The following is a 22,783-nucleotide window of genomic DNA, read 5'->3' on the forward strand; positions in this document are numbered from 1 at the left end:
ATATCAGCATTACACCCTCCAATGCAGACCAACAGACAGCAGTCTGTTACTATATTTTTTCCTTGTGGTTATTCTATTTCTTCCTCGTCATTTTAATCGATCTATTCTGATTCTATCTAGGATAGGCTATCATCAGTGGTAAGCACTGATATAATACTCACTGGTTGAAATATTTCTTCATCATGATAAAAACTACATTTTTTGGAGCACAATCACTGAACATATGATACAGAAACATTTGATTTTGATCAATAATTGGAGTAGATTAATTAAATGAAGTAAATATAATCCAAATAATCATTGATGAATATTTGTTTTTGAATACCTTTGTGAATAAATGATAAATTATTACCAATTTTTTCAAAAGTAGGTTGAATAACAGCAAAGGGATCTATCACTTTGATCAAATATTAGTCATCACTGGACAAAAAATTAAAATCTTGTCAGCCAGTGCAGCTCTCACGTGTCTATTTTACGGTTGATATTTTTTATATTAGCACACTATACGTGCTTTTTTGATATCAAGTGGATTCTTCTATCACTCTCAACACCTGGCCTACCCTTTTTTAGCGTTGGGGTACTCAAGAGCCCTTATTGTAATTTCTATTTGCCACCCCACGAGTCAGAACAGCTGCAAACTTGAATTCCGTTTAAACTACAGGGGACGTTTGTCAGTTAGGAATCATGATACAGGGCTGGTAAACTTCCTAGAAACATTTCGATTTAACTTGGTTTCAAATCGATTTTACATTTGTTGAGATCATGAGAACTTACTTCATGTAATAGTTTGTTTCGTGGTCAATAAATTATCAATTTAAGTCTAATGAAAGCTAGGATGTTACTTAACATTTAACTTTCCATTTTAAACCATTACAAAAGTGATTCTTCCTGATAGATTTTGTTTCAAATAAATAAATCCAAACATTTTAAATTTTTTATTAGGAAGTTGTATTATATTAGATTTAAATAAATTTGTTGATAAACGTTAATTGGCATAATTTAATGAAGTAACTAATGTTCAGTGATAGCAAAAAGAGTAATCTTATTTTCAAGATTGATTCCAATCTTGCACAATTAGGTAATTAAACTGATGAGCTAATTTCCGTTTTTATATCAAGTATATGTTGTCGCTATATTCGTACCGGAATTGCGCTTCGTCCAACCTAAGCATATAGCACAGAAAGTTCTCTTGTTGTTTTTTCACTTTCTTGTGATTTAAATCAGCTAATAAATTCAATCATCGACCGAGAACACTTAACATATTTCAAAGATTCATTTTTGTAAGTGATTTCACTTCCTAGACGAAAAAACGTTGATCAATTGAATGTTTTTTGCCAGCAGAATAAATGGATATCAATCAATTAACTAACATTCATAATATAAATTGATTATTATTATTTTTTTTATATAAGTAAAAAAAAAATGAATGAATAGAAGCACAATTATGGAACATTTAATCGTAGAAGTCTAGGAAGTTCATTCAACTTACGTTGAATTCGATTAAGCAAACAAGTTGGCAGGAGAAATGCATAAAAAGCAACGTGAGGGATGTTTCAACAAAGATATAATGCTCGGGGGTATTTTAACCTTGCCAAAATACGAGAATAAAAGAAATAAAAGTGAGGCAATTGAAGTAAGATAGTGATAGAAAATAGGCTATATAGTTATATGAAATGAAAAGAAGAGAGGGAGAAAACCTCTGCAAAGCGTTGCGCATTGCGTCTTCTACTACCGAAAACTCGAGGATTGTGTGCAGAACTGGAATTTACAGCTATGTGTTAACTTGTGAATTTTCTGCATTCTAAAGGTGATCAACCTCTCTAATGTTCTGTGAATACAATTATTTAACAAACGTTATTTAATTATCGATATCAATTACTTTTATTATCCAAACATATATATATATTTTTAATTAACACAAATAATTAAATACCGACTTACTTTCAAATTTATATAGTTTTTTCATAAATTAATAAATAAAGTAATCTTCTTTTAATGAAAAATATTTTTTAGTTGGTGATAAAATATTGATACATCTTTTGCTTTTGAATATTAAATAGTTGATCTTAACTTAAACTTAACTCCAAAAAACAACTTAAACTTTTTTCAAAGATAATAAATTCATGCCCTTTTTAACACAACAATAAAAAAAAAACTCGTATTAACTTAACAGAAATATGTAATCTCCCTGTTATTTACCAACTTAGATTAAAATTCCAACATTCAACCTGTTTTTTACATTCTCCCTCCAATAATCTCATTTCGTTACAATTTTTTTTTCCAGATTGTAGTATGCATATTGAGAATGAACCTAGAGAGAAAAAAGAAAAGGACATATGTGTGTCGGTTTCACGAGCCATACTAGAGAAATAATAATAATGGGATGTTTGGGTTTTCTTTTTTTATCATTACCCAACTGTTAGTCCAAGTGTCGAGGGAACAAGACAAAGTGCATACGGAACGTGCCATCAACAGTAAACTATATAGAAGAGTATAATAAGTAATTTCCGCCACTTTTCTCTGTATAATCTGTTTTTAGATTCCCTTTACCCCACAATATATAGCATAAACTTTGAAACAAATTTCTCCGTCGATATTCTTGAACAGCCAAGTAATAAAATAAAGGAGCAATTCAGAATCTAAAGTCTAGACAAATGAAAGTGGCTTGTATCCAAACGCAGCATGAAAATTATAAGTGATTTAATGTTCATTTACAGTGCTGAGAATCCCTAGAGAGAATGAATTTTCTCACTGACTTGAATAGTTTTTTCTTCAAGTTTAGCTGCAAAAATAAGCGTCAGTTGGTTCACCTGTCTATTCCATAGTGAAGAGAGAAACGTGTGGTGACTTTGTGACCACGAAGACGTAGGAAGAAAAAAATTGAAGACTTGAGTAACAAGTAAGAAGAAGAGAGTAGAGTAGAATGTCTCGTGGTCTTGGGGCCACTGACCGCCCCCGGCAAGGCTCCTTAGTTCTTCTTCTTCTTTTTTCTTCAAGTCCCTTTGCTCCCTCATTCGTTTTTTCTTTCTTTCTCTTTGACTATTTCTTACTCTTTTTGTGTCGCTCTTTCGTTTATTTCTTTCTCTCTTAACCAAATGTCTCTCTTATAGTCTCTCAAGTATTCTTAATACAAAGCTTACGCAGCTTGGCACGCACGTAAGCTGAACATGGTATATTCCACAAGATTCAGTACTCGGAAAATATCGAAGATGGCGAACACGTGTGCTGCTGTATGTCTACTATTGCATTCCACCTTTTAAACTTATTGCTTTCTCCCACACTCTTATAGTTTACTCCAATACTTTCCAAACATTTCTTTCGACATTTCTCATTCGTACATTATATGCTGAATCATTATAACCATGTTCAATAAATTATCAATCAGATGAATATATACAATGTTTTAAGGATAAGTATTACTTAAATTTATTTTTAAAATGCTTCTTCAGCAAACTATGAAATATACATATCTTCCTGTAATCATCTATACTATGAATCATTTTACGCTTGATGATCAAGTGACTTGCGATGAACATCATTGACGACTAGTAGCTATAGGTACATATCTTCTATACTCATATCCAGTTTCCATTCACTTTTTATCACCTCATGATTTCTCATCCAAGACCATCTCTAACTATTTCTTTCCACCATCACATTAAAATCATCTTGCTTTGCCTTATTGAGATCTTTAACCCTTTTGTGAATCTTCAATTACATATTTCCAATACACTTTGATGTTCCAAGAAAACTTGAGGTAAACTCATGTTAGTGAACAGTGGCAATCATTAGAGATAAAATTTTATTAGTTAGATTAAAATTTTGTACAATTCAAAGAGTTGATATTCTTTTATTTTTTAAGTAGTTTCTTGAATTTACAACATTTTTCAATTTATTTATTTCACTGAAAACTTGATACTTTATAATCAATAAAAAGTTCGATTGTAATAGAATTTTTATCTAGAAAATTAACCCATAATTTAGCATCTTTTTAAAGAGCTTACATCATACAACCTTTTTCCATCAATGAACAATACTTGAAGATAACACTGATGCATAATGGAGTTGTGAATATCATTATTAATAGAATGAAATTATTCACTTGCTCATATTTCAAGTAAATTTATTGTTTATAAAATGAAGAAAATTACCCTAACCTAATGACATTGTTTCAACTTAATTATTTCTAAACGATAACCGCATTTTAATGAACATTTTATGCTAATCAAATACCCAGTGTAATTATAACATTCCAACCTCTATAATAAAAGCAAAAAAGAATTAGAAATATACATGAAGAAACTTAGTTTTTTTCATATCAAGTTAATTTTGCATTTAATTATTTGGATAAATTATAAATATATAGGCTTTAAATACTTGAAATTTTCCAATACTTAAAAAAAGCTGCATCATTTAACGTCAAAAATACCTTCTAAAATATAGGGAAAAACTATTCTATAAATACTTTAAATGTTTCATTAAAAAAGATTAAATTGACGTCTTCATTACCTTAAAAGATCTATAAATATTATCAGTTTTCCTTTTCTCATGGAAAAAAAAAAATCGGAAGCAGCATTTTCCGGGACAGATGTTCACAAGAGAGCAGTTGTGACAAGAAAGTGATCTTTAATTTGGAGTAAGGTTTAAAGTTTCTACATATTATATAGTAGGTATAGTTATTAAAAGACGTAGCAGAATAAAGTAAATGGTGAGAAATATACAGATACACATGAAGAATAGACCGCAGGTGAATGGTAAACGAGGCCGTGGCTTGAGAGGAATGGGAAATGTGGAGAGTAACATCCGGCGGACGCCACTGCGTTCCTGACGAGTTGTGAGGACGAAGGACAGGATAAAGGTTTCAAGCGAATGATTATAAAAGAAGGAATAGAAAGGAAGAGGGTAAATAAAATCACGTAAATTCTTCATGTATACATGCAATTGTGATACGAAATATTTTAAGTGTTTTATAAACTAATATAAATACAAAAGTTTCAATAGGTTGAAATACTTTTCTTTGTATTTAACAAATCACATCGTTTGTAAAATACAAATAATCTCTTCTTCTTTAGCTAACTATTTTCTCGTAAATCCAGTTCACTATTTCCTTCTCAAGTATTTCTCATTCTACTATTTCTTTACACGTTTTCATGCCTCAAAGATCAGGTTCTGATTCTAGATGATAATAGACGAGACTACGATGCTCTAGTGTGTGAGTCACTGAAGTGGATAGACAGGTTTGCTGCCTTGTCAATTAATTGCCCGCTAGAAGGATCGAGCAGACGACCTCGAGAGTATACATGTAATCTACGATAATAGTGAATCTTTATCGTTGCATTTTTCACTTTATTCAATTGTTTATTCAACTATTTTTCCAAATCATATCCTCTAAATAACCTTTATTAATGATTAATCAACAATCATTATTGTATCATCAATTTCGTTATAAATTTAACATTACTTCTTTTTATGATGTTGAAAGATTAAATATAGTCAACAATGAATGTAACAAATTTTATTTTCATTGAGTTTACTGAGCAATCAGAAAAACATTCATAAATAAAGTACTAGTTCATTGGCCTTCAAAAGAAAATAATAGGAAATGACTGACAAGTAGTGTATGGATGAAATACTCATAAAAAACTGTTACGTATTTTGATGGAGGAATCAATACAAAAAAAATTACACAATTTATTTTCTCTCAATTTTTTTTTGTAAATTTTTAACGAGCATCTATGATAAATAACTTAGCTCATTATTTCAAAAATGAGATTAAAATTACCACGATTCCTTTTTTTTTCAAATATTAAATATTAATTACAGCATTACGGTACAAAATGAATTCTTTTGAAAGTTCAAAAAAAATCTATTAGTTCAAGTTCTTTCAATGTAAAAGATAAAAAATGATATTAACTCCAATATAAGAATACTTTTGTTCGTCTCAAGAGAACGAACAGTATAAAATCAAAAGTATAAATAGGTATCATCATAGTATTACACAATTATATATTATTACAAAAGGCATCAATTAAAATGAGTACTACGTGATAATAATAACTATATTTAAAAATAAAAAAAAAACATCTGTACTTGGGTAATAAGCAAAACCGCATACCTGTAGTGTATGCTTCTTATCATGATCTTTTGTGAAGTAAAGAGCACAAGTGTCACTGATCCAGATGACAAACACTTGACAGTAGACACGTCGCATACGTTAGCGTCTCAACTGTCCAAACTAACGCCTACAGTAGAGTAGAGTGATCACCAGGTCAACTTAACTTAATTCACTTAATTGACCAACAGATTAACATCGTAATAAATCCTAATAAATTCCATCATTTCTTTGACTCCATTCCGCATTTATTCTTTTTCTTTCATCATTACTTGAGTTCATACCCTTAGTATGTAACAAGTAGGGAAAAAGTTGAGTTTACAGATGTGAAACACCTCATTAGTTACCGGTTCAAAGCTCTTGAATCGAACAGATGCACCATTGTGAACCCAAAAAGGTGTCAAAGAGGAATAATGTTGAGTGTGGTTTTTTATAAGGATTTAGGGGCTGATTTTATTTGAATTTGATTATCAACATTTTGCTAGGGGATTTATCTATTATGCCAAACCGTGGATAACGTTTTTATTGACTATGATCATCATAAGCCCAGAGATTTCGATGCCCGAATAAATATTTTTCCACCATACTTCTTTTCTTTATTACCTTCACAACTTAATTATGTACCTGATCTACTTTTTTATGAGAATTCATGGGAAAAAATTATTTCACTTTTAAAATCATAAATAAATATTTAGAAATCATGTTTATCATGTTGAAAATAAATTTTTTTTTTATTTCAACATAATAAATGAAAGAGTAAGTGAGTCGAGAATTAAATAAAATGATATTAAATAAATAAAATAAAAATGATAAAAAATAAAATGAAATAATAATTACTTACCGGTAGCTTTAACATTTTCTGTATTGCAAAAAGAATAAATTACAAGCAGTATCATGAGCCTCCTGGCTCGATCTCGAGACAATTTCATCCTGGTCAGTGTTTAAATAATTCACAACACTTGCTTTCTTAACTGATCAAATAACCTTTGATTTGATATAAAGTTATTATATCAGTTCAATACATATAATAAATGCTATGTTTTAGATGTGCACTTCCAAACTTTCACACGTTACAACGGTTCCACGAGATATTCTATTCATTGTCCACTATTGTTTACAACTTCCACACCACTAATCACACTATGATCTCTAAGTTGACTTTGTGGGAATGATGAAAAGTAGTCTAATTTATTTGTCACATTTACATATAAATTTCTTTTGTATTTTAAAATTTTAAAAACAAAGAAAAAAACAATAGCTTCAGTTGAAGGAAAATGTAATTTTTTTGAAAAAAGGAACATCAAGTATTCTTACGAGAAAAATATTGACGTTGAATAATCACCTTTCTCGTTTGTATTTGCGTTGCCTCATTGTGATAGTATCAATAGTCACAATAAACGACATTAATCATACAAAAATCACCCAATCCATTATGCTTTTTCTTCGTGACCGGAAAACCTTCAATCTGCATTCAAAATGCCTGTACATTTTACATTTTTTTGTGTTATTGTATCGTGAATATTTGATACACGCTGTGACCGTTAGTTTTACTAATTACAAAGGCTCCAATGATGTTTATCAAAATTTATTGGAATTCTAAATAATTATTATTTAGATTGAATATTGGAGAACCAAATGTTTTTAATTTTAAGATTTCTTGAAATAATTACCATACAATTGTTTATTTTGCACTCACTCAGAATTAAATAAATATTTAAACACTATACTTTAAAATTTTGCTCACGTTCACCTGAGAGACAAACCTGGCAACCCTGCGGACTCGTTACCTGGCATCAGGTCGTAGCATTGTAGTTACCTTATTGTCTCTAGCACTATTTTCACTTTTGTTTAAGTTAAAAATATGAACACAATTTGGTTATTTTTTTAATTATATTGATAAAAAAATTTATTGTATTTATATCATTTGTTTGTATTAATTATTAATCATCGGGTAAACGTACATAAACGCTAATTTTACCGAGTATCTATTCAAGACTCACTTCACGAAGAGTTGGAATGCAACTCGTATACAAACGGTGAATAAAGTAGCGATTATAGGTAGAAAATTAACCAATAAGAAAACAGAAAACGTGCGGCTTTTAACAGGAGTGGGAGACGTTTCAAGTTTTAAAATTCTCTAATGTCGCCATCTTTCTTCCGAGAGTCAACTCTCTATCAAAATTTATCGGCAATATGAAAATGTTTTGTTTATTATGAATTTTGTTAATTTTAAGTAATTAAAAAATAATTACCTGATTTTTGTGCATAACGAGAATAATATTTTTAATAATTTTATTATATACTAATGTAATTTACGTCGTTATTGTTTTGAGTCTTGATTAATTATTAGAATAAACAAAAATTTCTATATACTTAATAATAGCAAATACAATTTGCAAAACCATCCAGTAATCTTTGATACAAGTGATTTTTTATGAAAATATTTCTCAATATTAGAAATACCTAATTATCAAGTGCAAACCTTAAAACTACGAGTAAAAGTGCTACGATGAAAGTAGTTGGTAAAAGTTTTTGTATCAACGTTTATTGGCAAAAATATTTCCACATTGCGTTGATGCAAAGATTTTTTATTTATTTTTATAAATTAAAATTTAGAAAAAGAATCCAAGAATTTTTCCTCCTAGATGTTTTCTTCTCGCTTCTTCATGATCCATAATACCACCACTGGTCGTTAGAACAACATATCTATAAACAAAACAATAATTGTTTAAACCTAACTGACATATAACGAGATATTATTGTTATAAAATAATAATTACCCAAATTGTCGAGAAGGTAATAGATTGTTAGTCCATTTTTCAATATCTGTAATTGGTACATCGAACCTTGGAGAGATCACTCCACATTTGTTTAACCTTCCGGAAAGGTTTACGACAATTTTGCCACTTCGGTGATCATCAACAATTTCAAATTCTCCGATGTAACCTGGAAAAATATTATAAATCATAAATATCGCAATCGTAATTGAAAAATTAAACAATAAATATAACAGAAAATTTTATGGAATAATAAACAGAAAAATACTCACCATGTTTCATCATAACAGTAAGAAACTTTACAATAACTTTAGAGCAAGGTCTCAAGAGAACTTGTCTTTTACCACGTTTTTCAGCATTGTTGATGCTTTTAAGAGCATCACTGAGAACGTTCATTCGCACCATAGCTGAAAAACACACAAAATAATATTGAGTATGATAGAATGTCAGATCAAGGTAAACTTAACCTCACTAATGTATACAAACTTTGTATCAAAAAATAAATTGTAAAAAATTAATTAGTAACAAAAATATAAATTTTTTAATATTCACTGATATTTATTATTTAAATTATAATAGAAAAACTCGTATAATTATGAACAAAAACTCAGATTACCTGCGATATAAAATTTATTTATCGCATCAACAGATCACGCACAAACAGGCGAGCCAAAGGAAAGATGTGAGGTTAAAAACCAGAGGCCGAGTGGAAATCGATAAAGAAGCAAATTATCTTACCGACTATAAATTGAATAAATTCTAATTTATCTACAAGAGAGAAATAATTTTTTCAGAACGAAGGAACGGACTATTCCTGTGTTTATCTTCCATTAACGTCATCATGAAGTTTGCTGTGTATCTTAACTAGTGCCACGTAATTTTGATATTTTTGAGAAACATAAATAATAGTCGGCGCGAAAATAATAAGTTATTCTTGATGCAAACTTGTATTACAGTGCCTTAATTTTTCTCCATATCAAATATGGGCTCATCGCAAAGTATTGAGATCCCTGGTGGTGGTACAGAAGGTTACCATGTACTCAGAGTCCAGGATGGCTCACCAGGTCAGAAAGCAGGGCTAGAGGCATTTTTTGACTTCATTGTATCTATTGGAAATACTAGATTAGATCAAGATAACGATACCCTTAAGGAAATTTTAAAAAATAATATTGAAAAAGAATTACAAATGACGGTTTACAACAGTAAAACTCAATCTGTCAGACAAACAACTATCGTACCAAGTATGACATGGGGCGGTCATGGACTTTTAGGTGTAAGCATACGATTTTGTTCGTTTGAAGGAGCAACTGAAAATGTTTGGCATGTATTAGAAGTTCATCCGTCATCGCCAGCTGAGTTAGCTGGTCTTAGACCTTTTACTGATTACATTATTGGTGCTGATTCAGCGCTCCACGAAAGTGAAGACCTATTTACGCTCATTGAAGCTCATGAATCGAGACCACTTAAACTGTATGTCTACAATACTGTTGACGATGCATGTAAAGAAATCACGATTGTTCCAAATTCAACTTGGGGAGGTGAAGGAAGTCTCGGATGTGGTATTGGCTATGGATATCTTCATAGAATACCTGTTCGAAATATTTCTGAGGCTAAATCACACCATTCATATCAAGTATGATGAAATAAATATTTTTATTTTTTTTAGATTCACAATTGTATTTATTATAAGCACAGTTTTATGACAATAACAACTAGGATATTGTCAGTTAAATAGATTATCTAATTGATATAAATTACAGACTACCAACATAAAAACTCCAATTGCTGCACAATCACCACCAACGAATTATCATCCTTCAAGTAATCCAGTGGTTACGTCAATTCCACCAGGATTCACGATTCCTCCAAACTTTATTTCAACCATAGCCGATGTTTCTGCACCTCGAGATACTGTTACTACAGTCTCTGCTCCTAAAATACCTACAACAATACCATCTACGCCTACTCAAGTAGTTCCACCTTTGCCTGCTGATCCGACTACTTCTGGTGCTCCAACAACAATTGGTTCTGCGGCTAACTATTTTACTCCATCGTCTAACAATTATTCTCAAAGTATGTTTCCATTGTTCTTTAGGATATGTAATTATTCGAATAATTTTCAACTTTTTTTCCAGATTTCAATCAAATGATGTATCAAGAAACTCCAAATATTCCAGGGATGCCACAAGTGCCACCAATGCAACCGTTCTTAGTAGACACATCGATTCCTACCACTTTAAATCTTCAAAATAGTTTTAACCCTCCATTATATGTTCCTTCATCCAATTCTCCATTTGATTCACCTCAACCTCAAGTGGTTACTACTCCTATCAACCTCCCTGGAATGCCACCAATAACTGTGAGTGCTAGCCTACCCCAAACTACAGATTTTTATTCATTACAAGATCAAAGTCCGTTGAGTAATCCTAGTAATTCAACTTTACCAACTTCGACATCATCACAATAATTTTTTCAGCTGTTTTAGAGACTGGATAACGCATTTTCATTGATATCTGGTATAGCAAATGATCGAAAGAAATTGAAAAATGTACTAAAATAAAATTCGAATAAAATAATTTTATATCGAAATTAATGCAAGATTAAAAAGAAAAGAATTAATGAGTAATAAGCTCGCTGTAAATAAAAAATTAAAGTAATTTAATTCATGTCATTGAATGAAGTAATATCTACATTATGAAGATTAATTATTTTTAATTAATTTTTAAGTCTAGCTTTTTGTGAGTCTTGATAAATTCTCCAATTTATAATCAATAAATATATATTGCAGAAAAGATTGGTATTTGTTTTGTATAAAAATATTAGCAAGTAGTGTAATTAGAACTTTTATTAATTTCTCAAAAAATGTCCTAATGTTTGTAATAAACATAACATGAAAAATTTTATGAAGATATTAAAAGAAAAATTACAAAGAATACAGGAAATACATATATTCAATATTCACATGATTATTACACTAATTTTTCATATATATATCCTATAAATTGATTTAATTACTACCAATAATTAACAGTACTTTTCTTAAATAATTAAATTAAATGATAATTTCAGTATCTCCAAGCTCCTCATCTGTAGGCAGTTTAACTTTGGATGGATCAATATAGTTCGGGTCAATCAAAGGAAGTCCATGATCTTCTCTGTATCGTAATTGAAGATAGGCTTCTCGTTGACACCAATCAATTAATTTGTGGTCTGGTTGGTAAGCAAATACAAATATTCCACCAACAAAACAGAGTGAAACGACACAAAACATAGTTGAGTGGAAAAGGAATCTATCCATCCATTTATCATATGGATCAAAACCATAACATTGCCAGTATTCTACATTTTTATCTGTACTTTCTTCTATGGCTGTTGGAGTGATGGAAGAATCAGCACTTGCTTGAGTAGGTTTGGATGAAGTGTTAATCTGCCTCACTAAACTTGGAGCTATTGAATATTTGGTTTTTTTCGATGTTGATTGTACTAATTTATTTGTTAGCACTCGAGTTACACCAAGTCGAATAAAATTTGCCATTGTTGTTGTCGTTAAACAATTGTTTCGGTGTTTCAATAATAATCACCAAGCATTACGAAACAACTCACAGTCAAATTGTATGAGGCTGCTGAATGTAAGGTTATACAATATGTGTACATTCAATATTGCTTCAGTTACGACCTCTATCACACTAATTATTTGGCAAAAAATCATGAATTGTTATGCGAATATTATTTGAATAAACTAAGTTGAATATTAATTAATCAGTATTTAATTTAATGAACGCAACATTAACCTTAAAAGTTTGTTAATTATTTTTTCAAATAGTTTATTAAAGTCTAGAAATTTAAATACACTTTTTACTATGACAAATACAGTGAGTATTTTTATTTATTTTCTTACTTGTATGTATAACCGATCATGATTAAAGTGTTTAAAATCTTTTCTTCAGCGAAATTCCGTTGAAACACTTCAACAAGATAGTTTTAACAACAGAAAAGATCAACTGTTAAATTTGTTACTTCATAAATGTAAGTAAATTAATTGGGTTCCGAAGGAATGAACGTTATCAGTGTTTGCAAAAAAGCATCTCTATTGTTTTATATTTTTTTAAGTGATATTATATGAATATCTTTTCTTAACTTTAATTAAATTATTTCGAATTTACAGGTAGTAGAATAAAAAAAAATATGTATAAATTTGTCACTGAAGCTAAAATATATGAAACCATGAATGAAGTCTGCAAATATTTGTCGTCACATCCAATTTTATTGGCTGTTTGCCTTTCAGTTGCTGCTGCATTTATTGTACCGGTATTCTTATTCATTCTTTTTGCAGTAATTAACGTTGCATTTGCATTTACTGGTTTCATTGTTATTGAAGGTAAGTAAATAAAAGAATTCTTTATGAAAAATATTTTTTTAATTGTAAAATGACTTAAACTTAAATTGATTAAATATTATTCATATTCATAATAACTAGATGAAAATATATCAAAAATATTTGTTTTTCAGTGGCAATAATTTCTGTTGGAGCTACAGTTATTTGTTCCATACTTTTTTGTCTTCTTTCTACAATCATAGTTTTAGGCATTTTTTGCATATTTGCTTGGACCATAGCTTGTTATATTTTTTCACTTATCAAAAATATAACAACTAAAACGATTCCTCGTAATAAAAGTTTGTAGTTTATAGACTGAAATTAATTAATTATTAATCGATTAATGTATTTAACACGTTTTGTATAATGGTATATGGAAAATATATTATATCAAATAACATTGATATTATTTTACCTACTGATTAGGATTAGAATTCTCTTTGTGCTCCGATACATGTACTTTTTCAAGTTTTCCTGCACATCGTTCAATTTCTTTCCAAAGATTTACTTCTACTAAATTATCATTATAATCGAATTTAAATGGATGAACGTAGTTTTCATTGTTTGTGACATCTACTTTCTTTAATAAAGGAAAGTATAAATAATTGTATAAAATTAGCATTTATATATTTATTAAAAGGATACAGCCTTTAATAGCAGTTTTAAGATTTGGATAATCCCATCTGACGCCAGTTAAAGTTTTATAATAATCTAAAACTCTCCTGAAAATTAGTTTGATTAATATGGATAATTCCGTACAAATGACAATATATTTTATTTATTATTTTTTATCTCAATACCTTTTTCCGTCTAACATATTCTTGTCAGCTACACTTGGCTTTGAAAGTTTGCTTTGTAATTCCCTGTTAGATCTTTCAAGTGCATAATTTTCTGTCAGTAATTCTTTATGTTGGTTTCCTAATTCTTTCTACAAGTATTAAAATACTTAAGTAGTAAATTAAAAAATAGGGAATAAACATCAAATATAATTTATAATACTTACTAGTATATCATTGTGATGAGCTAAATCATTCATCAACGATTTCAACTTTTGATCTTCCATAAACAATTTTTCTTGTTGTTTTTGAATATGATCTTTGAGTTCTTTAATTCTTTTCTCTTCTTCTATAATTAAATGATTTAATCTTTTAATATATTTGAAGAATTAAATAAATAATAGAATTATTATTATTACCTGCCGAATACTCATTTTCTTGATAGCAAAACTTTTCAGAGCGTATTTTAAATGTACGGAATAATTGATGCCTTTCTTCACTTTCAGGCACTGATGAACTGTAATGCTTTTTTATTTCTAATATGTCATCCATTTTTGATAATAAATTAATAAGAAATTTGATTGATAATAAATATTTGTGATTTGATTGAAATTCTGAAAAACGGTTATAAACAAATCTCTGTTGTATACGACAACGTTGTTTTCCTAACCTTGTATCGCAGCGCCAGAAACTTTAAATTGCTCCCTCTATTCAATAAAAATCATTTGAAAACTACTTCTTTATCGAAATGAAAATGAAAAATTTACCGACATTTAGTGACATGCGTATTCATGTAGCGGGAAAATGTTTTCTCTGATATTACATCCTTCTTGATCTCGAAAGTAAAGAGGGACTCATAACTTGAGGCATTTTATTTTTATATATCCTCAAATAAAAAAATTGAAATAATCACCGTATGATTTCTGAGTATTTTTACTCCTTTGTATGTTCAGAATAACTTTGTATTTGCTGCAGAATATAAATAACATGTGTACTTAGCTATCAATAAAAATCTATTTGTTACAGCTGTTAAAATAAGCCTTATATGTAAATAATTGATTCAAATTTAAATTGAAAATAATCAATATTTCAAAATATACCATTGTAAATTATCGTAGTATCAAAATAAGAATGAGAGACATACATTGAAAAAAAAAATTTATTTTTAATTTATCGAAATTAAACAAATTTCATAAGAGTTGATTCAGTAAGTAGCGTCCTCTTCAAAAAAGGTCTTCCAGATGTTGAATGACGTCAGATATGATAATCCAGTAGTTCTTTAAAATGTATGTACTCAATATTATATAGATATACAATGATAATTAGTAGTTACTACTGTAAACCGAGAACATCTATCTCCTAATATAACTTTTTCTTCATGTTTATCAGTGAAACATTCAAAGATAGTGTTGAGAACCTCAATTAAACTTACCGGTAATGAGTGGGGATTGGAAAAACCACTTTACAAAACGAATTCTATTGATTAATCAGTCACGTTATTTTAGTGGTATTGAACTTTTAAGTTATGACTGTAAAAAGTTGGCTTATTTAACTCACATGCTCCAAAAATTTTAAATAGGACACCATTACATAAAAACAATATTCTTCAAAGTTTGATTGAGAAAAAATATATTTTATTGTTATTAAAATGGTTGATATGTCAACAGTTCCACTTGTTGCTTTATCACAAGAAACAAGATTTTTGCTATCGACATTATTGAATCCTATAAAAGCTCTTCCTACATCTGATGGGAAACCAAGGTAATAATTAATATTCATCATTTATGATATTTCAAGTTATATATAATTATTTATTACTGTAGTTTTGATTTCCTCTCTTTTCAGAGACTGGCGAGGACTAGCTGATTTATTTCTCATTGGAGGAGAAATGATACCATCAATTGTAACAAGTCCAGATCCAACAGGATGTTTATTGGAATTAGTAAAAAATTCTAAATATACTCTAAAAGATTTCCAAAATATGTTAGAAAATATTAGTCGATGGGATGTAATAGATGATTCTGAATTACTTTTCGGTATTTAAAAATTTAATGAAAATTAAATTTATTTGTTTAAAGTTTGGTAATTTTCATTTATTTCATATTTAAATTATTAAGAAAAAGATGCTGAACAATACTTTGAAAGGATGGAAAGAAACAAAGAGTCTGCTGACGTATTTAAATATGAAGTAGATAATAAAATGCTCACTATAGATGATCTTTATAGAGTTAAAGCAGGATTAAAAACTCAACATTATGATGCATTTCTTCTTTGTGCTGATGAAGACTTCACAGAATTAGTTATCAACAACTTGGAGCAAAAATACAATTTAAAAGTGAGTAGTAATCTTCGTAGCTCTGCATCTTTTTTTTAAGGAGTAATAATATTTTATAGCTAAAAATGAATTCTTTTTTATGTAGCTATGTATAAAAGATCGAGATTTAATCAGTGGTATAACGTTCGAACATGAGGCAATTATGGAGTTAATATCTGAACGTTGCAATAGGTTGTTGGTTGTTATTTCTCCGAATTTTTTAAAAAGCCCAGAAAATAAATTTTTTCTCAATTATGCTCAAGCTCTTAGTATTGGTAAGAATAGTTATTATCTTTATTTGTTAAAATTCATAAAGTAAAATGTATTAATTATGTATTAAAAAATTTATTTCTAATTGTAGAAAAACGTCAAAGAAAAGTGATACCTTGTTTGTACAAAGAATGTGACATACCTTCACAATTGAGATACACATTTATCTTAAATTACAATAAACCACATTTATATGAATTCTGGAAAAGACTGAATGAGTCTATAGAGACTGTAAAATCTGATTTACCTGTTAAAAGGTAAATGACATAGCGTTACATAATTATACAAGTTATTCATAAATGATTTATAAATTAAATGATGATTACTTTATTTGTTAATTTTCAGCAATTCTTGTGAAGAAATATTAAAAGGGTCAACTGACTGTGATTTAAATAAATGTGATTCAACATTAGATAAAGAAGAATCGGACAAAGAAACATCGAGTAAGGCAAAATTATTTTTTAAGACACCTCAGAAACGTGTGAAACAGAGCAGTGTTCCAGATAATAAATCTTCAAACAATCAAGATAATCCAATAATGAATCTTCCTTCATTAGAAGGTTTAGACAGCTTAGAATCTACATCTGTTAATCTTGACTCTCCGAAAAAAAACAAAAAAAAGAAAACATTTAAAGCGTATAAAGAGAAAATTAAATGTCTAGTTGGAAACAAATCTTAAATCATATATCAATGAAAATTTCATCTGTGATATTTCTAACGTAAGACACTATTTTTGCTGTAAATGTACATAATTTGATTCGATAGAATAAATTCATATTTTTATAAGCTAGACATGTTAATAAATAATTACTGAAATCGATTATTCGCCATTTGTTATTGTTCTGCACTCTAACCTTATCATTGTGTACCGGTATTAGAAAAGACTAAGCAGTCGTTTGTTTGTTTTGACAGATCAAGTTTGAAGAATAACAATCGAAGTATTATCCACAAAGAAATTACAAAATTCGTTAATAAAGTTTTTGTTCCTCAACGTAAGTATAGATGATTATTTTGTTATCAATCAACTGGTCAAGAAATATAAAACTAACCTTCCATTCTAACAAATATGTTAGTATATAATTTCAAAACTTAACAATAATCGATGAACAAATTAGTTTTTTAAAAATCAAAAATTATTAAATTAAATATATTTCAAGAATTTTTTCAGGGAACTATTCCGACAAAATGAGTTCAAAATTAGTGGCAAGAGATGATGGACGACATTACAGCAACCCATATTTAAATCTTTCTCCAGATAATGACAAAAACATTGTGGATTCTGGAAACAATGACGTAAATAATAACTACTATTGGATACATGAATTAATAGATAGTAGAGCTTTGAAAAATTGAATCCTTTTGGAATTAATTTCTAGATTCATGCTGATTTTAATAACTTATTAAAAGATAACATTCATAAACTAATGGATCACCTTGATAAACACAAAACAGGATGGTTAACTCGTGATGATACATCAATTTATACAGGAAATTCTGGTATTGCTTATATGTATTATTTATATGGCAAACAATTTAATGATGAATCTTATATAACAGTAAGTATGTTTAAATTTGAAACCAAATTTTAATAAAAATATTGTATCAAAATGTAAATTTTTAACTCTAGAAAGCATTGGAATTGATTAAAATACGTTCAAAATCAACAAGTAGAAGAGATATCACTTTTTTGACTGGTGAAGCCGGAAGATTGAGTCTTGGAGCAGTAATTTATCATATAACAAATAATAAAGCTGAGTCTTTAGAAATGATATCAAAGTCCGTGATAAGAAGTATGTAAAAAATTTTGATTGAATTCGCTTAGTTAACTATTTCATATTTTCCAGATTGCAAGCTATGTTAGATGAAGCAGTTATGAGTACATATGATGAATTACTCTATGGTCGTGTTGGATATCTTTACGCTCTTCTCTTCGTTAATAAAAATATTTCTCCTACTACTATTGACAGAGAAATAATTAAGAAAACCATTAATTGTATTTTAATATCAGGAAAAAAGTATGCAAAAGAGAGGAAAAAGACAACACCTTTAATGTACAGTTGGCATGATACAGAATATTTAGGAGGAGCTCATGGTCTTGCTGGCATTCTTTATATTCTTTTGCAGGTTGTTTTATATTTGGTAATTTTAATGGTTTTTCTTTTCTTTTTAATATCAGCGTAATTATTTGTTTATAGGCAAGAGAATACTTGACTGAAGAACAACTGAAAAATGAAATTCAGCCAGCATTAGAATATTTATTATCTTTAAGATATCCTTCAGGAAATTTTCCGTCTTCAGTAGGAAGTAAGACTGATAAATTAGTTCACTGGTGTCATGGAGCTCCATCAATGACTATGCTTTATATCCTTGCTTCTGAGGTAAAAATTCAACAGTTTTTTAAAAATAAACTAATCATTTTTATAAGAGCCCAAAGTATCACAATTTTATTAAATAACTTGAAATCATGATATAAACAAATGTTTGTTAATTTTTTTATTTTTAAATTATCAATAAAAATATTGTTTATCTTTAAGGTTTTTAATAATGAAAAATATCTTGATGTTGCTAAAGAATGTGGTGAAGTTATCTGGCATCGTGGATTATTGATAAAAGGCTGTGGCATCTGTCACGGAGTCTCAGGCAACGCTTATTCATTTTTATGTCTTTATCAAAAAACAAAGGTATGAAACATGATTACATAGTAATTATCAGTTTATTTTTATGTACTCTTTTATCTAGGATATAATGTATTTATGGCGAGCCTGCAAATTTGCTGCTTGGTGCTTTGATTATGAATCAAACCAATGTAGATCTCCAGATCGTCCATACTCATTATTTGAAGGTAATTTTTATTTTATCTTTAAATTAAATTGATAAACTTCAAGAACTAATTGAGTTATATGTTAATATTTCAATTTTAGGTCTTGCAGGAATAATTTATTATCTTATTGATTTGACAAAACCATCATTTGCTAAATTTCCCGGATATACTCTGTAAATAAGTCACTTTATTAATTATCACATTAATTAATCATCAAGACAATTCATAAATAATTATACAATATTAAGGTTTAATTTTAATCTTTTGAACTTTGAATATAATTCATACGTAATTAGTGATTAAAGTTTTTATTAAATAAAGGGGGAGTCAAGTAGCGTATTGAAAAAGTTGTTAACTTTTATTTCACAACTATATTCCAAGCTCCTAGCCCTCTATATTTTATCTTAAAAGTTAACGTTGAAAACTATTGTTATTTAATATTTAATAAAAATGTCATCACAATTTCGAGTTTTTATATCTCAACGAACAGTAATAGGAGATGAAATTTTGCCAGCAATCATTGTTGTTTATCAGGAAAAAATCGAAGAAATCATTTACAGTGAAGTAAATGAACAGATTACAAGTTATCTCGAACAGGTAATTTCCACGTAAGCTATGAAATTATTATTTTTTAATAGCTTACTTGTTTATAGAAATATCCTAAAATCGAAATTTTCAATTTCGGGACACGAGTATTAATGCCAGGTATCGTAGATTCTCATGTTCACATAGATGATCCTGGAAGAACACATTGGGAAGATTTTCGTACTGCAACGAAAGCTGCTGCTGCTGGTGGAGTTACTACAGTGATTGATATGCCTCTGTAAGAGTCTGAATACTTGATTATATGAAGAGATTAAATTGTTTTTTGGAGTAACGTATAGTTGGTTTTAGCAATTCAATTCCTCCAACTACCACTGTATCTAATTTGGAGATAAAAATGAATGCTGCTTCTGGGAATATTTATGTTGATGTTGGCTTCTGGGGCGGACTTGTACCAGATAACATTGTGAGAAAATTTATATTCAGTTCATTATTGCCATTTTATCAAATTTCAGATAATTAAAGAAAAATATATAATTTATCAAAAGTAATTATGATCTTAATTATACGACAACTAGATAAAAATAATTTTCAATTAAAGCATCATAATTGATAATAACTTATTGATTCCTAAAATTTTAAAACTTCTTTCTAAAGGTTATAGTTCAATTGGTTGGCTTGAAAAATTAATTCATCAATCACTTGACGAACAATCTATTAAATTTTCTAGAATGAACTTAAGCCAATGGTTGAAGCAGGAGTTGTTGGCTTCAAATGCTTCCTGATTCCGAGTGCTACTGATGAATTCAAACATGTGTCTGTGTTGGAAGTAGAAAATGCCTTAAAAGAGCTTCAATCGAGCCAAACTGTAGTAGCTGTAAGTAGTATTCAATAACTGAGTTAATGGCAGTTTCATTATTGAAGCTCTTCACTCAAATTCATTTATACGAATCAAATAAAAAATATTTGAAGAACAGAATTTTTCAACAAAACAATTATAATTAATTGAAATTAATTATAAACTTTTCATACATTTATTGGAATAATCTGAAAATAATTAATTATTATTAATAAAAATGAAAAAATTAATTAGTTAGTTCATTATTATAAAAAATAAATATAATAGTAGCTCGTATAATAACTATTTTATAATTAAAAAAGTTTTTCATTATCTAATATTTAATTACAGTTTCACGCAGAGTTCGAAGATAATATTTCTATCAAAGGCTTTGATCCTACTTCTTATAATACTTTTCTGTATTCTCGTCCACCAAGTATGGAAATTAACGCAATCAAAACAGTGGCCTTACTTTGTGAAAAATACAAGTAATATATTGTTATAAAAATATAATATAAATAATATATATATACATTTGTAATGTATATATGTATATTTTCATTTTCAAGAACCAGATGTCATATTGTTCATCTTTCTGCAAATGAAGCTCTTGATGTAGTATCGGAAGCTAAGAAAAACGGCGTACCACTAACAGCGGAAACATGTTATCATTATCTGACATTTTCTGCTGAAGATATACCTAATGGCGCAACACAATTTAAGTGTTGTCCTCCTATTCGCACAAAGGAAAATCGAGTTAGTACTTAGTGAGATATAACAACAGTTTCGAACAATTGTTGAATCATATTAAAATAATTGTAGGAAATCCTTTGGGAAGCTCTGAAAAATAAGGTTTTAGATATGGTTGTCTCTGATCATTCACCTTGTACTGAAGATCTCAAGAATAATAATTTTATAGATGCTTGGGGTGGTATCTCATCATTACAGTTTGGTAATTTTTAATATTTTGATGATAAAGTTTTTGGAGTAATTATGTAAAATATCAAGTTTTTTTTTTCATATGTTAAGATTTATTTAGAAAGTATTTAAATTTTCAGGACTACCTGTTATTTGGACTGAAGCTGAAAAGAGAGGAGTCAACATTAATGATGTTGCACGCTGGATTTCTACTAATCCAGCAAAATTGTGCGGACTGGAGAAATCAAAAGGACAGATTAAAGTGGGAATGGATGCAGATTTTGTTGTTTGGGAACCTGAAACAGAAATGAAAGTAAATTTTTTTTAAATTTATATTTTTATTATCCTCAATACTTACAATTTAATATTTTGGTATCTCACTTGTTTATAGGTACAAAAGTCTGATATTCTCTACAAAAATAAGGTAATTTAATTGATGCGTAACAAGAAAAATATTGGATTTATAATGAGATAAAAAAAATACTAAAAAACTAACATTTATTTTTAGATAAGCCCGTATGTGGGAAAAACATTGAAAGGTAAAATACATTCAACAATACTGCGTGGGAATTTTATTTACAAAAATGGTCAAGTTCTGGAGGATTTAAGAGGAAAACTGCTTTCGAATTCAAGTCTTTAACGCAATAAAAATTCGAACATTACATGTAAAGATTATAGAAAAAATAAAAATTCTTGGGTCAACACTTGTGACCTTGCCAACGTAAAATACTCATATGATGAGTCATTTCCTACACTACATTTTAGCAAACAGCATAAGGTGACGTCATCACCTGATTTTCCAGTGTTTTACAATTAAAAAAATAACAACGATGATGAAATAAATTAGAAGGGTCATATACATGCAGGAGCATGAATAAAAACAATTTATTATAATTTAAAAATAATGTTAAATGTAAAAGATGAAGTTGTAGATTCACCACATTTCTGTATGCTTCTATGTATATATGTATAATATGATACTTTCAAGCATTTAAGTTTTCTAAGAATATGTTTTTATTATATATATGTATGAATGTTA

The 22,783-nt window shown here is 28.8% G+C and overlaps 9 protein-coding genes across 15 annotated transcripts in view; 5 read left to right on the plus strand and 4 right to left on the minus strand.

The window, feature by feature from the left end:
- The window catches only part of sdk (sidekick cell adhesion molecule), a 20,110-nt gene extending 11,987 nt beyond the window's left edge, over nt 1-8,123 (minus strand). For both annotated transcript variants that reach the window (XM_035082084.1, XM_035082083.1), the window contains exon 1: nt 6,954-8,123. In XM_035082084.1, the coding sequence (XP_034937975.1) occupies nt 6,954-7,041 (88 nt within the window). In that variant the 5' untranslated portion in view covers nt 7,042-8,123. The remainder of the gene's footprint in view (nt 1-6,953) is intronic.
- Nucleotides 8,124-8,628: 505 nt separating this feature from the next.
- On the minus strand, nt 8,629-9,658 carry LOC118066210 (40S ribosomal protein S15Aa). The gene is made up of 4 exons (XM_035082074.1): nt 9,506-9,658; nt 9,162-9,296; nt 8,893-9,058; nt 8,629-8,818 (listed from the first exon to the last, which is right to left on the minus strand). Exons 2-4 carry the CDS (start codon nt 9,292-9,294, stop codon nt 8,725-8,727), a joined length of 393 nt encoding a protein of 130 aa, XP_034937965.1. The 5' UTR covers nt 9,295-9,296; nt 9,506-9,658; the 3' UTR covers nt 8,629-8,724.
- A 50-nt stretch (nt 9,659-9,708) lies between these two features.
- Grasp65 (Golgi reassembly-stacking protein 2) lies at nt 9,709-11,478 on the plus strand. Its single transcript, XM_035082068.1, has 3 exons — nt 9,709-10,522; nt 10,650-10,962; nt 11,025-11,478. Exons 1-3 carry the CDS (start codon nt 9,872-9,874, stop codon nt 11,354-11,356), a joined length of 1,296 nt encoding a protein of 431 aa, XP_034937959.1. The 5' UTR covers nt 9,709-9,871; the 3' UTR covers nt 11,357-11,478.
- A 344-nt stretch (nt 11,479-11,822) lies between these two features.
- Nucleotides 11,823-12,559, minus strand: NP15.6 (NADH dehydrogenase [ubiquinone] 1 beta subcomplex subunit NP15.6). The gene has a single exon (XM_035082072.1). It carries the CDS (start codon nt 12,422-12,424, stop codon nt 11,942-11,944), a length of 483 nt encoding a protein of 160 aa, XP_034937963.1. The 5' UTR covers nt 12,425-12,559; the 3' UTR covers nt 11,823-11,941.
- A 5-nt stretch (nt 12,560-12,564) lies between these two features.
- On the plus strand, nt 12,565-13,620 carry LOC118066209 (uncharacterized). The gene is made up of 4 exons (XM_035082073.1): nt 12,565-12,761; nt 12,837-12,915; nt 13,055-13,267; nt 13,399-13,620. Exons 1-4 carry the CDS (start codon nt 12,750-12,752, stop codon nt 13,569-13,571), a joined length of 477 nt encoding a protein of 158 aa, XP_034937964.1. The 5' UTR covers nt 12,565-12,749; the 3' UTR covers nt 13,572-13,620.
- On the minus strand, nt 13,438-14,676 carry LOC118066207 (uncharacterized). 2 transcript variants are annotated; one of them, XM_035082071.1, is made up of 6 exons: nt 14,460-14,676; nt 14,268-14,389; nt 14,065-14,192; nt 13,910-13,986; nt 13,680-13,837; nt 13,438-13,579 (listed from the first exon to the last, which is right to left on the minus strand). In XM_035082071.1, exons 1-5 carry the CDS (start codon nt 14,590-14,592, stop codon nt 13,680-13,682), a joined length of 618 nt encoding a protein of 205 aa, XP_034937962.1. In that variant the 5' UTR covers nt 14,593-14,676; the 3' UTR covers nt 13,438-13,579. The 2 variants fall into 2 exon arrangements, with proteins under 2 accessions (XP_034937962.1, XP_034937961.1); XM_035082070.1 differs by having other exon boundaries at nt 13,440-13,579; nt 13,684-13,837.
- A 511-nt stretch (nt 14,677-15,187) lies between these two features.
- Nucleotides 15,188-17,439, plus strand: Myd88 (myeloid differentiation primary response protein MyD88). Of its 2 annotated transcripts, XM_035082144.1 has the most exons (7): nt 15,188-15,326; nt 15,430-15,801; nt 15,886-16,076; nt 16,158-16,375; nt 16,461-16,629; nt 16,716-16,881; nt 16,970-17,439. In XM_035082144.1, exons 2-7 carry the CDS (start codon nt 15,689-15,691, stop codon nt 17,301-17,303), a joined length of 1,191 nt encoding a protein of 396 aa, XP_034938035.1. In that variant the 5' UTR covers nt 15,188-15,326; nt 15,430-15,688; the 3' UTR covers nt 17,304-17,439. The 2 variants fall into 2 exon arrangements, with proteins under 2 accessions (XP_034938035.1, XP_034938034.1); XM_035082143.1 differs by having other exon boundaries at nt 15,298-15,801.
- LOC118066250 (lanC-like protein 2) lies at nt 17,294-19,771 on the plus strand. 4 transcript variants are annotated; one of them, XM_035082141.1, is made up of 10 exons: nt 17,294-17,343; nt 17,537-17,616; nt 17,782-17,917; nt 18,001-18,180; nt 18,252-18,400; nt 18,469-18,748; nt 18,820-19,002; nt 19,159-19,305; nt 19,364-19,466; nt 19,546-19,771. In XM_035082141.1, exons 3-10 carry the CDS (start codon nt 17,810-17,812, stop codon nt 19,620-19,622), a joined length of 1,227 nt encoding a protein of 408 aa, XP_034938032.1. In that variant the 5' UTR covers nt 17,294-17,343; nt 17,537-17,616; nt 17,782-17,809; the 3' UTR covers nt 19,623-19,771. The 4 variants fall into 4 exon arrangements, with proteins under 4 accessions (XP_034938032.1, XP_034938030.1, XP_034938031.1 ...); XM_035082139.1 differs by having other exon boundaries at nt 17,300-17,343; nt 17,793-17,917; XM_035082140.1 differs by lacking the exon at nt 17,294-17,343 and having other exon boundaries at nt 17,482-17,616.
- LOC118066249 (allantoinase) lies at nt 19,761-22,473 on the plus strand. Its single transcript, XM_035082138.1, has 10 exons — nt 19,761-20,042; nt 20,099-20,268; nt 20,340-20,454; nt 20,719-20,865; nt 21,178-21,314; nt 21,396-21,582; nt 21,649-21,778; nt 21,885-22,057; nt 22,136-22,168; nt 22,253-22,473. The coding sequence occupies exons 1-10, from the start codon at nt 19,896-19,898 to the stop codon at nt 22,382-22,384; spliced, it is 1,371 nt and encodes a 456-aa protein (XP_034938029.1). The 5' UTR covers nt 19,761-19,895; the 3' UTR covers nt 22,385-22,473.
- The last annotated feature ends 310 nt before the right edge of the window (nt 22,474-22,783 follow it).

The sequence above is a fragment of the Chelonus insularis genome, unplaced genomic scaffold (genome assembly GCF_013357705.1).
Source record: "Chelonus insularis isolate UGA/USDA-ARS -01 unplaced genomic scaffold, ASM1335770v1 contig_338_pilon, whole genome shotgun sequence".
NCBI lineage: Eukaryota > Metazoa > Arthropoda > Insecta > Hymenoptera > Braconidae > Chelonus > Chelonus insularis.